This window comes from Pholis gunnellus (genome assembly GCF_910591455.1).
Source record: "Pholis gunnellus genome assembly, chromosome: 4".
In the NCBI taxonomy this organism is placed as follows: Eukaryota; Metazoa; Chordata; class Actinopteri; order Perciformes; family Pholidae; genus Pholis; species Pholis gunnellus.
Window position 1 is genome coordinate 13,391,930 of NC_136530.1, and position 14,155 is coordinate 13,406,084.

Consider the following 14,155-nt stretch of genomic DNA (forward strand, 5'->3'; position numbering starts at 1 on the left):
ACATTGGCATTGCTTTCCTCCCACTGCCAGCTGCTTCGATGAGAGGAGAGAGGAAGGCTGCAATCGGACTGTGACCAATGCCCACATGGAGAGGTCCATGATAAAAAAAAAATGTCTACAGTGTGTATTTAAAGGTTGGAGTTTGATCTATTAATTCAGCTTTTCAATTCGCCATCAATTCGGAATCCTTTTGAATCTCGTATCAAATCTATTTCGGGTTAGGGTTGACAATCTTGAATAATAAAACAGAAAGCATGTTGTAAACTTAACGTTTAACAAATGTAATCTTAAATCTATATATTTATGGAAATCAAACAACAACTGTTAGGCGAGTCTTTCGCAGACAATTCTTGTTTGTGTATTGTGACTTAAGTTGTCAATACAATAGGCCTTTCTCACAGCATCTATTTGACTTGCCATTGTAGGAAAAGTACAAGTGGAAGTAATAACACTAACTGTGGCTCCCCTACCATGACGATGGGTCAGGAAGTCAATGTGAACTGTGAAACTGAAACAACTAAAGCAGCCATTATTACTGTTCCTAATGTCCCCCGTGAAATTGGTCCTTTCATCCAAGGCAGTGGTTATTTTCAATACAGATTTTGTAGGGTTTTCACCAGGTCGTTTACTGAAGTGCCAATCAGACGTTATTAGAGGGCTAGGGTGAAAGGAAATGGGTCTCTCTCCCCGTTGATGATCAGGATTTAGCATAACACAGGCGTAAATAACATGGAAAGTGGCTGCATGCCTTCGTTTGATGCGAGTCGCAGCTTGTGTACATTTCACTGTAAATAATGCGTTTAGTATTACCTGGACAGTTTTCTTCCCTGTGGAGAGATTGCTGGTCTGTCAAATATCACATATTGTGTATTACATACTAGCAAGAACTGTGCTCCAGTCAGGCCAGTGCAAAAGAAAGATAGCAAGTGACGCGGGCTATGCATTGGTGATTATTGATTTGTTCTCAGCTCTTCCCAACAAGGACAAACGGTGTGTCTATTTAACGTAGCGTAGACTGGGGCATCTAATACCTCACTCTGAGCAACTTGCGATACACAAGTTAATCCTCATTGATCAAAACGGGGGAGAGAATGAGGAGGAGAACATGAGTGGTGGGAATAAAAAGGGAGAGGCGCAAGGAGAAGTCAAAAAGAGAAGGGTTAGGTGGCTGAAGCAACACTAGTGGTTAAAGATCATTTCACTTCAGACACTGTTTATCTGAGTTCTAATGTGCTGCGAGTAACACATATGCAGCGCATCACATTAAGGATGTCCCATCTTCCCGGTGGTAATAAAAAATACCACCTGGGACACAAAGAGACAGTGTCTGGGACAATATTGGGATAGTAGATCAAAAAAAAAAAAACACCTCCATAGTATTGACACTGAGGAGCCCTGCACACAGATTCCCAGCAGACAGAGTCTGAATGAGACTCTGCAGACATGAGGTCATGAAGGGAAAAACCAAGGCTTATTGCAATAACATTCCAAAAGACAGATTCTCTCTTAAATGTATGCTTTATATTTACTAAGAGCCAATTTCCCCCAACAGTAGGCATTTGTAGGTTTCCTCCAATTCATTGTGCAGAACACACAGTCGATGCTGCTGGCTTCAGGTCCACCAGCCTCTCCACCAAGTTCAGCATCTACAGCCCTCCTTTTAATACAAGTGACTGCACCCGCCAAGTGCTTCAAGCTGCTATTTCTTCTCGGGCTCCATTTTAGCACAGCAAGGTGACAAAGAAATAAATGTTCTTGCACGGGATGAGAACGGGGGACATCAACGTTTCTCACCCGCTGAATACATGCAAAAGATATTTCACTGTGAGGACCACTGTGAGAGCCAAACAAGAGTTTAGCATGATCTCGTGGTGTGTGTTGAACAGTCGGAACTTGCTTCTTCACTGAGAAAGCCCAGGCAGGGCGTGAGAAAGGTCAAACAGATTTGAATTGAAAGCATCATTGGGGCCTCACCTTTTGCCAGCCTCTCCAGCCTCTTGCCATGCTCAGGTGGGATGGCATACCTGCAGACAGATGAGGAAAAGAGGGATCAGTTTAGAGCACGGTTGGCCAATCGTTAGGAAAGATTGTCTTATTACCAGATGGGCACAATGTTGACATTTGTAACAACAAGACAAGTTGTAGCACAGCCTTTTCTCTAACCCGTTCAGTTCCAATATTCTGTAATGTTCCGGACCTTTGCCCGAGGAGATTTACTCAATCTGAACCTTTTGGAATTGTAATGGAATAGCCCTGATCTACAGGGATGTGTTGTCCAGTCGAATCGCAACTATAAGACATTTTTGATAATAGGATGTTACAAGTAAAATAGAAGTCAAAATGGAAACTGTAGGTCCATCAGAGGGCAGCCTTCAAGATATCATGACACCACTATCTTCTTCAACAACCTCTACTGGTACTGAATAAAATAGAAGCCTCACTTAGCAATGCATGAAGTCTTGTCATGAGTGTGTGTTCAAACTGAAGGTGCATTTCAACTTGAGCAACGTTTCCAAATATGATTACGTTGAGTTTTAAACGCCCAGAGGCGAGAGGAAAATGGCAAGAGACACAGAGAAATAACAGACAGTCATAGAGTTAAATCTACCTGAATAATTAAAGCTATCACAATAGTATCAATCACTAAATACTGCTCTTGATAACGACGCTGTGCAGATACTTTAAAAACATTGGAGGGGGAAAGACGGGGAGAAAGAGAGAGCGGTGAAAAAGATTAAATGGCCGGTGAAGGGCAGGACCAGGAGAAATGACTGTGTTGGGAGAGCTGGGTTATTTCACTCCCCTCAGCACTCACCATTTTAAGAACTTAAATTACCCGTGACATACACCTCACCGCCCCTCCCTCCCCTTCCCTTCTCCACACGCATACATCATGAAAAACAATCATTATTCTTATCAGTGACTAGGAGACGGTGGTTTTAAGTTTGCTCGCATTGTTTTCATCTACTCTGGTTTGTCTTTGTCTTTAAAATGTGATATCTGTGCAAATTAACAATAAGATACTCTCTTTTGGTATTTTATCATATTTTAGCGTTTTCCAAGAGATCTGAGTCGTCGTGCTGTTGATACATACAGGAGGCAGGCACTGAATGTACCATTACGTCCTGTTTTAGATGCTGCATTTAGAAAGCAAGTCTATTTGTAAACTGAGTGGGAGAGAGCCAGCAGAGCTCAAAATCGGATCTGTTCATTTGTGAAGTTATTAAAACGCTCTTTATTACTGCAATTATTTCCTCTGGGGGGGGGGGGCTTACATTTCTCCCTCCTTACTCAAGCTTCAACTACCACAAGGCTGTTTGAAACAAAGGAGAAAATAAAAAAAGAAAGAGCAAAGATGGAGAGATGATGAGAAACATTTAGGGAGAGACATAATAAAGACAGAGAGAGAAAAATAATGAATACAATGAAAGTAACAGACGAAGTAAAATTCAGTCAGAGGTCCCAATATATGGCGCCACACTGCCATCTGTGGACGAAAGCTTAGCGCTTCAGAGAGGTGCAGCCTCCTCCAGCACTTGGACTAAAGTCCTTCATTCTGTTTTGGAGCCGGCAAGTGATATTTGACAAGGAACACATGTCTTCAAATTCAGGTCATCATCTCAGAGTTGTAACGGGAATATGCAGCCTACTGTGACTTTGTACTCGTTTTAATTTAATTACCATTCTCCAAATATATTTTTAATTTGTGCATTTTGCTCTTACGGTTATTAATGATGAGTAACAAAACTAATGAACCAGGTAATCAGATCAGAGTTGTACTTTGTCCTGTGACTACAAGACAAGTGATAACTTCTGAGTCCGAACAGGTTGTATTTCAACTTACCCGAAAACTTGGCAACTTGGACTTAAACCAAGCAGTGGGTGTCACTTCTTAATCAAACCACAGTTAGTTCCAGATTTCCGTTAGTTATGCAACAAGCCTACTTGTGAGTGCCAATAAGAGCAAATATAGCACTCAGACTGTCTCCCCACATGGATCACTGCGTTTTATTTACTTCTGAAACACTACCTGTACCGTAGAAACACCAACGACGCCACACAAACCGCACTGGGTCATTATCTTTCATCAGTTGCATTTAAAAGAAATGTCATAAAGAATATTTGTGTCACGTACAATGCGTTGTGAGCACTTGTGTGCATTAGTAACATGTAAAATGTGTTTTGAGCCACCTTGCTATAAAAGTCGTACGATCCTTGTGATGCGAGGTCTGACGTTATGTGGAACCAAACCAGGAGGACAAAACACTGACCTAGCTTAAACACGTACCTCTGTTCTGAAGGGGAAATTAATATTGATCTTTGCATCTCACTCTTTGTAAGACAGTAAATAAGTACATTTCCTAGAATGTCAGCGTATTCATTTAAGAAGGTGGTTGCGTCTTGGGGGGGGGGGGGGGGGGGGGTGTAAATGTCACCACTCGTATGATCCCTTCCATCCCTGAATCAGACTAAACAAATCAGTCGATCAGCGTGTCTCCTCCCGTTTCCTCCCTCCTAAAACCACGGTTGCCATGGCAGCAACACGTCCGTCACTCCGGCAGCAAAGAGAGAAGTACACACGTAAAACCACACACAGCAAATAAAGGATTTAAACGTTGCACCTGTCTGATACAGAGTATTATATACCTATGGCGGGGCAGCGCGTACTTGTGTGTTTTACGTGCTGCGGTTTTACATGTACGACAAGCAGGTTTTTCTTGTTTAACGTTTATCAACTACTTACAATTCCAGTCTTCACAAAAATCAGAAGACGCAACCTCTGAAGTCATCGACCTAAGCAACCTTTATGTTGGAAGTAGCATTGAAACCTCTCCAGTCAAACTATACATTCATCCATTCTGTGGCCAGATCTGAATATTTGTACGCAGCCAATCACCGCAAGCGTTGACAATTGCCAATGCAGTATAGCTTTGCAGCTGCTGTGCCGTTGATTTGTTGACACTTCTGTAGTTATGTATGTTCAGAGTGTTAAATATTGTTGCTGCCAGAAGTTCCAGATATCCAAGACTCCAAATTACGACTGGGAGACTGACGGGAACGATTTTTCTACCTCGGCTGTCAGTAACTACGGTTTGAACGAGAATACCTGAACACATTTAATATTTAGCAGTAAGCACGAGTTCACCTCCAGTATTTGCTGTAGTTTTGTGCCCGAACAAACATCGGATCTCACACCCTTAACATCTCTTTCTAATTTTCTACACTATCTCCACATGCAAGAGTCTTTTATTTTTGTTATATATATTTTAATATTTATGTGCTAATGACTGAACACAGTTTAAAGAGAGGAATGCTCTTGGCAGCAGATCTCAGACCCTCTTGGAGGTTACTTGAAAATTCTTAACAGCAACTATGGAACCTGTAAAGGTGAGTCTAAGTCAAAGCCCAGAACACCCCACCAAGCATTCAAACTTCAGTTACAACCCAACTAATGCTATATGCAGATCTTAAGCTCTGCATTTCTCTCCTCTGAGACACAAAAAAAAAAAAACTGAGAATGGTTCTAAACCTTTGGACTACAGAGGATGAGGAGTGATGGATTCATAATAAACTCGGGAAGCTGCAGCTGGGGTACACTTCAAAATATCCTTTTCAATTCTCTTTCGTCAGCCTTTCCATACCTCTCCCTCACATGCTCCGAGGCTAATCTTTTATCTGACTGCTGTGTGTTGGAGTAGAAAGGTGATTGAGAGGGTTTCAGCAATGAAAATAAAGAGAAAAAGAGTGATGGAGGGATAAAGACAAGGAGAAAGTGACTGACTGCTAAGGCTGAGATCTTTTACACGCTCGCCAGTGTGCGCGCTTGTGTGTGTGTGTGTGTGGCAGTGGTTATGGTGAGGTCTGACTTTGATGGGAGCTGAGTTGTAGGGGAGAATGGACTTAATTTCACAAACGGCTGCACTATGAGAGGAAGAGAGCGGGTGTTTTAAAGGGACATGCTCTGTTTAACAGCATGTAATTACCCCACGACACACAAGTGTAAAAGTGAAAATGATTCAATTTCAGAAAGATGAGGATGGGATGGCTTGGCGAGCACTGAGAGAGTGACAGAGACCAAGCGAGAGAATTAAAGGAAAGCGGAGGAAAAGAAGAAATGAATGGGGTGCATCCATCCATCGAAAACTAAATTAGTCTTAACATGGATGATGGTATGGGCAAAGTAAGAGGAGGTATAAAGATGAAAAAAAAGCAAGAATGTTAATATGCATCAGTGTGTTGGCAAACTGCAGACTCAGCATGGGCAGATTTAAGCTTTGAAAAGCCATAGAGGCAGTATGACATACACACAAATAATGTCTAAGAAAAAGACAGAAACAAATATGCACATTTGCTTGTAATTATCAACAACTTCATTTGATTCTTTTTCAAGGCCAGTTCATACTTGTGTATGTATGTCTGCGAGGGTCTGCACGCTCAGCCAGACCTTTGTGATCAAATTTTTCGCACAACAAGCACGCCAACTGCGCATGCTCCAGTCCAGCTGGTGGCGTATGCACCTCGAGCTGGTTTGCCAATAGAAAGAGGAGGATAACAAAAGTGGATGCTTGTGTTGAAGAGAGGTTGTGCGAGAAGATCCGCCATTATCAATATTTAGACAATTTGTCTTTAAAGAAATATAAATACAGCCAAATGGCGTTGAACTCCCGGCAAACAGTATTTTGATGCATTACTGCCACCACCTGGAATGGATTGTGAATGCGCATGTGTGGAACACCAGGCCAACGTGGACCGCCCGCAGCTGTCCGCAGCCCCCGCCGCCACACACACACACACACACACACACACACAGTAAGTTGTAAGGAAACCTTCCCGCTCTCAGTGAGAGGTGTGAAAACGAGACAGATAGAACATTTTAATGAGAGTTCACATCACAGATAGGGGGAACTGGTAACACACGCACAGTCTCGCTCACACACACACACACACACACACACTGAACACCGCTCCAGGAAGCGGACAGGAGAGGGGGGAAGTTGGGGGGATACATACTGTGACAAAAAGGAAGACAGGTGAGAGAACAAACACACACACACAGATAATACTGTATTTCTGAATGCTCCGAGGCTGACTTGGCACTGCTCACCACCTGCAGCGCCATAGATGGAAACAGCGTGGAGGTAAAAAAAAGAAAATCAGAAAGAATATAAACACACAAACACACTCACAAGAACACTAAGGGGCAGAAAGAGAAAAGAAAAATAGAATTTTTTCTGCAGGGACCAAGGACCTCCAGAGGTGAGTGACAGAAACAGAAGGAAAAACATTAATGATGCACAGAATAGAAAGACAAACAGCTCACAGCTATACCTACACAACAGCTGCAACAAATGGCTTCCACTTTCACACGCATTCACAAGCGCAGTGTTACGATGAAACCTTAAATTTCACGACACGTGAAAATCCGGTGGTGACATAATGTTTTTCTTTTGTTCAAAATTCGTCAGATGTGCTGTACAAATTCTTGAGGAATCGGAAGAGAAATCAAAGTGATTTGATGGGAAAACAGAAGAGGAAAACATTTTCCTACAACTAATAAAAATAACAGCTGGAAATGATAGAAGAAGAGATGAACAACAAACCCAATATCTAAAAAGGTCAAAACCCAATTTGAAAACAAAAGAATGTCAAGCACAACACAATCACATTCACGTGAAGCGGGGGGGGGGTTAATAAGGATATTGATATTTTGCACCAGTGTATCGATAACATCAAGCCAAAATAAGACAATATAATATTGTATCTATATTTTCACCCACCCCTAGTATGGAGGAATTACTCTTTTAAATATTTAACTTAGCATTACCGTATAATATAATATAAAGTAATGTATTTTGCAAGGTCCCTTGTGCAAGCGTTTTTGAATAACAACCAACAGGATATCATTGGTGGATTGGTTAATCATAATTAGTGATTGAATTCACTCAGTGATCAGGGAAAAAAAAGCAGAAAAAGACAAATCAGAGAACAACCCAAACGTGTCTTTGGCTATGCTGAAGCCTCCACTGAGTTATCTCTGCAGAACTCTGCTGCTGGTATCTAAAGTATATCCGCCATTGTTGGTACATCATTTAAGTACAATGAGAATTTAAAAAAGTGACTGACCAGGACTTTGACTGTCCAAAGTGCAGGTAGTTGATGCTGTAGAGGTCCATGTCCTCGGTGTGCCAGGCGAATGTGGTCTTCCACATGCCGAAGTAGAGGTAGGGAGTGTTGACGCCCTCGATGACGATGCCACACTCCTGCTCCACCATATCCAGCAGTGTGTTGAGGTGGCCGATGTTCCACTCTTGAATGTCCTGAACGGAGACAACAGACATTTTCATAATTAGCGTGTACAGAGTAGTCTACACACTCAAAATGTTTTTTGATGTCAATCAGTGACCACCTGCTGGCTCAAGGATCTTTGATCTCGTCACCACAGTGATAAAAGCCCACTCTTAAGAGTGGCTTTCTTATATTAAGAGCATCATATTACAATTCACAGTTATCCATTAATCAATTTATTTAAAACGTGCTGCACTGTGGTGCATTCATTAATCACAAGGTGTTTTTTTACTTAAGTTTCCAGGTCATTCAATAATATATGTACACGAGCAATTCTGAGAAATCTCAATTAATAAAATGTACACTGTCATTGAAACCAGTTCAAATGCTGACATACAGGGTACATCCCAGGTCTCGTCATTTTCTCAGAGAAGCCATGGGCGAGGATGCAGGAGAGCCGCATTCCAGGAAGTGTTTTTTGATGAGTCATTTTAATTTCCCCCGAAACAATTAGCCCAATGAATTAATTCCAGAGTAAAATGAACCCAATGTAAACCGACTCTGTACTCTGGCAGTGATGATAACTGTGTGTCTTTATTAGTTATTAGTATTATTAGTTACTATTATTAAGTACAGTAAGCATGTGTATAGACACAAACTTCTCAAATGTCTCTCCAGCTGTTAAAGCCGACTGACAGCTGATCCAGCTGTGATCAGCTGATCCACCATCATCAGAAACAGACGTCGCTTCACGTGACGCTACTGAAGAAAGGACGCGTCATTTCTCTTAAAACATATTTCCTCGTTTCCTCTCTCCTCGCATGGTTTCCTGGTGGGAGGGACTAAGATACAAGGAAAGGACGCAAGTCAGGGAAACGAGGATGCAATTAAGAGACCTAGGATGTACCCAAAGTCTCTTTGTCCTCAAATCACTGAATAACAGTCGTAATTAATAACCATGATCGAAGTATCGAGCAAAAAAAACAGCACCAGCACTTACATACTTCCTGGGAACACACACATAACCCTCACCTCATCATAGATGGAGCCACTGACATCAGCACCATAAATGGGTGACACAAACGTCAGGTTCTTCCAGTACTTCCTCTCTAGGTCGTCAAAGTCTTTGTGGCGGGGTGTGCAGTACCTGGAAACAGCACAGGAGTCATATTGTGAGCAGTGAGCAGGGAGACGGCCTTTCAACTAAACCCTCATATGAGCGGTCAGTTTTCAATCATTAACATGTAGGCTGTTAGCTACTTTAAAGGGGCCACAGGTGCCATCTTGAAAAAACGAATCCGTAGAGACATTCTTAGATTCTGCTGCGGAAAAACTACTAGCGTTGAGACTTTTAACAAGAGACAAGATCATCCAAATAACTTGAACTCCTTAACAGCCGAAATGGAAAATAATGTGAACAAAGTCACTGTTTTTATATGAAACAGATCAATATCATTAGTAGTATTTTACATGCCCATCCCTAGACAAAACCCGTAATAAACATAGATATGGTTTTACTATTGCCTTCATTCAACTTCATTTAGACATTTCATGACCACTAGAGGGCAGAATAGACACAGTGCCTATACAGTAGAGAGTACTTGGTCTTTTTGATGTTTAGTTGGTTTCTAACTTTGAATCAGTAGATTATTTCTTCTTTTTTTTTTACACTGCTCAACAGAAAACAACCTCGTCTCATTTAAAGGAATCAGAAAGACTCCTTTGACACTTTGTAAAATAGTATCATCAAATGTTGATGTAACTCACTTAACTTAATCAGAAAACAAACCACCATAGATCAATCATGTTTAGGAATGTCGCTTTAAAACCATTTGCTGGAATGTTTGGATGAGTGGTCTTTAGACATTATGCTTAGATTTTATTTAAAATATGACATTATGCTTAGATTTTATTTATTAAACTGGAGCACTACGTGTGAGCACATAAATCTAACAACGTATTGCTTGTAAGACAAAAGTGAAGCTCTCTCACAATCCATCTGAATCCCCTCTAAACACGTGGCTGACGATGTCTACCAATGTGAAAAAGACACATTTATAAATGAGGCCTCTGGATTGGGGACCGACTTACTTCTTGCTGTTGGCCAGCTTGCGGTACTCGCTCACGGTCATAGACTTTTTCTGAATGTTGTACTGGGTGAACAGACCCGACTGTCCGGTCACCACCTGCATGATGGGAGCTGGAATGACCATGTCCTCGATGGTGTCGTAGGACCGCCGGGGCTTCCAGCCCTCCGGGGGAATCACCTGGTGAAGGAGACGGGTTGATAGCATTTAGATTTACATTCAGTGTTTTAACATGACCTGTAGCCACATGCAGCTAAATCTTTCAAATAGCCCTTCCAAACGTTATTGCACTTTATTTGGGCAGGACATTCAATTCATATTTAATTCAACTGCATTACCTTTGATACTGAAAATGTATTTGCGACAACCTAACTTAACATAAATTGCCAAACATTTGCTGATTTCAGCTTCTAAAATGAAAAAAATAAATACATAATGTATAACAGTTTGGGTTTTTTGGTTGTTAATGAACAAAATATGGAATTGAGTGCTTTAATAACTTGTAATAGTAATTCGTCGTAATCATATAAACATAATCATAATCATTTCAGATGGAGGCTTGGCAATGCAAGATAAAGTAGAGTATGAACGGTAGCTGCTGATGGGACTCAAAATGTAATGTAATAATTAAGACTCTACTGTCACAGGACTGCAAAGGACTACATCAAATATGCGAGTGCAAGTGTAAAAGAGTGCTGCCTTCACCTTTGCCAGGCCAGCGCGGTGAGCTCCTTGAGTCTCCATGTAGACGATGTATTTGGCGAAGTCTTTGAACTCCTCCACGGTGGGCCGGAAGGTCATGATCTTGCAGCTGGGGTTCTTCACGCTGACCGGCAGCAGAGGGGCCGGGGGCAGCTCAGAACCCGGAACGAGGACCGGGGCAGCGTCTGGGTCTGTCGGAAGAGCCGGGTTGAGATCTGGAGCGGCATCGTGTTCTGAGGTCACCGCTCTGTCTGGGATTTCAGCTATTGCTGGCACCTCTGCGGTGATCTGGTCCTGGGCTGCACTAGAGCTGAGAGCAGGAGGGGAAGCTGGGGCGGTGTCGGGGGGCGAGGCTGGGGCAGGGTGGGGAGCCGGCACCGTGTCCATGGGCATGTCGGTAGCCATTGGGTCTTTTAAGGGGTTGCGGGTAAACCTGGGAGGGGAGAACATGGGCAATCAGGGCATATTCAGTCCATCCCAGCATATTCTAAACTGCAAGGAGCCGAGCACAGGGTTGCTTTCATAAATTGAAATAATAATGAAAACACGACATTGGGTAGATTTTTAGGAGCTAACCAGGATGACAAAGTGAAGGCCAGGATAAACAGTTAGTGTTGTTACAAAATAAATAAATCTGGATCTGAACAAACCACACCTGACCACATCCAGCACCATAGCTGGCAGTGCTTATTCTGTTGTGCTGCCCCAATATAATAAACAATACAACGGCCTGAAGTCCCCAAGCATGTTAAACTTGTGAAGTGATGAAATTATGCAAATTTCTGAGCTGTGGGACTAAAAAAAGGATTATCTTATCTTAAAAACAGAGACAAGCGGGTGTACTCTTTGGTTTACTGCGGCTTGACTGTAATGGTTGCTTGATTGTTTCAATGGATTTATTGTGTTAATAAATTAGTTTTGTTTCTCTCTCATCCACTGAAACTCTCGCTTTATCTCACTATATTTAGACAAACCAGGAAGGCTTGTATTGAACTCTGTCTCACAGGACATTTAGAGTCCTGATAGTCCTGATACTGATACTACTGGCAACTAGTAAACTAACTGCCCTGAGGCTGGTGACAAACTCCACCCTGATAGCTCCAAGGCCATCTGAGGGCAAACAACAAGAAATTCAAAACAACAAGTTCAATTTCAGAGCCTGTTGATCTATTATCCAATTGAACACATTTATTGGTTTTATATCATGGTTAACCGATTATCTTTGGGTTTTGGACTTTTGGTCCAACTGCTAAAGCACTTGTTAACCTGCGACAGGAGTTTTCACTACCTTCTGACATTTTGTAGACTGAACAAAAGAAGAAAAAAATAGTAAAACCGCAAGTATAGATCCTAAAAATGTTCCAGAATTCTTGGAAAGGTTACTGCAGGTAAAGTGGGCCAATAGTTGTGCTTTAAAATACAAGACATCTGTCTAGACGAGATCTAAATATAAAGGATTAATGATCTAGCAGAAACGCCGTCTGTATTTTGGATTGCAAGTAATGCTAATTCAGACCTTTTCCGTAATGAACACCAACTCAGCAAACTGTATTTTTAAAAAACTCAACTTAGACGTGTGCCATTTTAATAATTGATGGTGGTTCTGTTTGGCATCTCGGTCAACAGGGTGTTCTTCGCCATCCTCTCAATGGAACACTTTTATTTTCTAAAAACTAAATGTTTTCTTTTCACATGACTTAAGAAGTTATGGTTCTTATTGGACTCCCTTTTCCCCTACTTCATGAAATCAAAAATGTGTCCATTCGGTCGAATGTAAAATTCAAAAAACACTGCTCAGCTTTAGTCTTTTTTCCTGAACCAACTTAAAATGAAAAATAAGAAATCTAACAAACCAGTTTGAAAAATACTGAATAAAAATTACTGCCTACTTTGTAAGATTTGCGCTCAGGATGTGCATGTAGAAATAAGTATTGTATTTTCTTGATATAAATCAAAATGGAAAAATAATTCATATGTTACAATGATTTCAACCTCACCAACCTGCTCTACATGTATGGCAACCCTGGACAGTCTTGATCCACCAAGTATCAATAATGGCGGAATCAGATATCAATAATGTTACCCCCCCCCCCCCCCCCCCCCCTCCTCTCCAAAAAAAACCTAAAACATGTTCTCAATTACTGTTCCAAACTGCCACTTTTAGTGTTTCATCCCATCTTAAAATATAGATTGAAAAAGTAATTGAATAAACAAATATCGATTGACTGCATCACGAAACCTGCACTGCAAGTCGCTTTCTCTGTGAGCAAGGCAAACGGAGACAATTCACCACTTCATTTGCATAACGCACACAACCTGTAGAGCAGGAAACGTGAGCTTTAAATGACACAGATAGATTATAAGCAAACCGACTTCAACACGCGGTAATGTCAACACTAGTAGACATCAGTACTACTACCGTTTCCAGCTCAGTGACTGACAAATGCATGTCTTAACTGGTAGTCATAAAACAAGAATTTACAACATATTTTATTTCACTCGCCCCAACATTTTGTACCGTGTCCCAAGCTTTCCCACCAGTACTGATGTATAGAGTGGACCCTGGCAGCCCACATGACCCCCCAGCTGTCTAACCACAACAAAAAAGGCCTACACGGCCCCTTTAACTATATCTGGGCCTGGAACTTGTTTCAATATTGCAGCACACTGCCCTCCATACTGAGTAACTTACTGACATGCAAATATTCACACACAGTGTTTGTTCAAATAATAATTAATCCATATCTCTGACTCAAGTAGAGTACAACAACGCTGCTCGATTTCAAATGAAGTTAGTGAATGCTGCTGCAGCTGAGGACGACGATGGCTGTGCACAACTAACATTACCTGTTAGCATTTTATCGAAGACAGCAAACGAAAAAAAACGTAGCTGGCACGCTTCAGAATAAGTAAAATGTAGAACTCACATTAACCTTCAATACCGTGTTCCTAAATTGTAAATATAGGCGAAATCAACAGTTAGAAGCAGCCCCATTGCACCGTGTCCTGACGTTCACGTATGCTTAGCTAACGCTGCTTAGCCACAAGCTAGGTACTGGTTAGCTACTTCCATATCTGCA

The 14,155-nt window shown here is 41.6% G+C and overlaps 1 protein-coding gene across 2 annotated transcripts in view; it reads right to left on the reverse strand.

Annotated features, from left to right (window-relative positions):
- kdm4b (lysine (K)-specific demethylase 4B) overlaps positions 1-14,155 on the reverse strand; it is a 45,838-nt gene that overhangs the window by 31,458 nt on the left and 225 nt on the right. The window contains exons 1-6 of one of the 2 annotated variants that reach the window (XM_079158044.1): positions 14,003-14,114; positions 11,079-11,508; positions 10,378-10,553; positions 9,319-9,433; positions 8,125-8,318; positions 1,975-2,024 (exon numbers count right to left, since the gene is read on the reverse strand). In XM_079158044.1, coding sequence (XP_079014170.1) covers positions 1,975-2,024; positions 8,125-8,318; positions 9,319-9,433; positions 10,378-10,553; positions 11,079-11,508; positions 14,003-14,004 — 967 coding nt within the window. In that variant the 5' untranslated portion in view covers positions 14,005-14,114. Of the gene's footprint in view, positions 1-1,974; positions 2,025-8,124; positions 8,319-9,318; positions 9,434-10,377; positions 10,554-11,078; positions 11,509-14,002; positions 14,115-14,155 lie in introns of those variants that run through there. The other variant, XM_079158043.1, reaches the window with a different exon arrangement.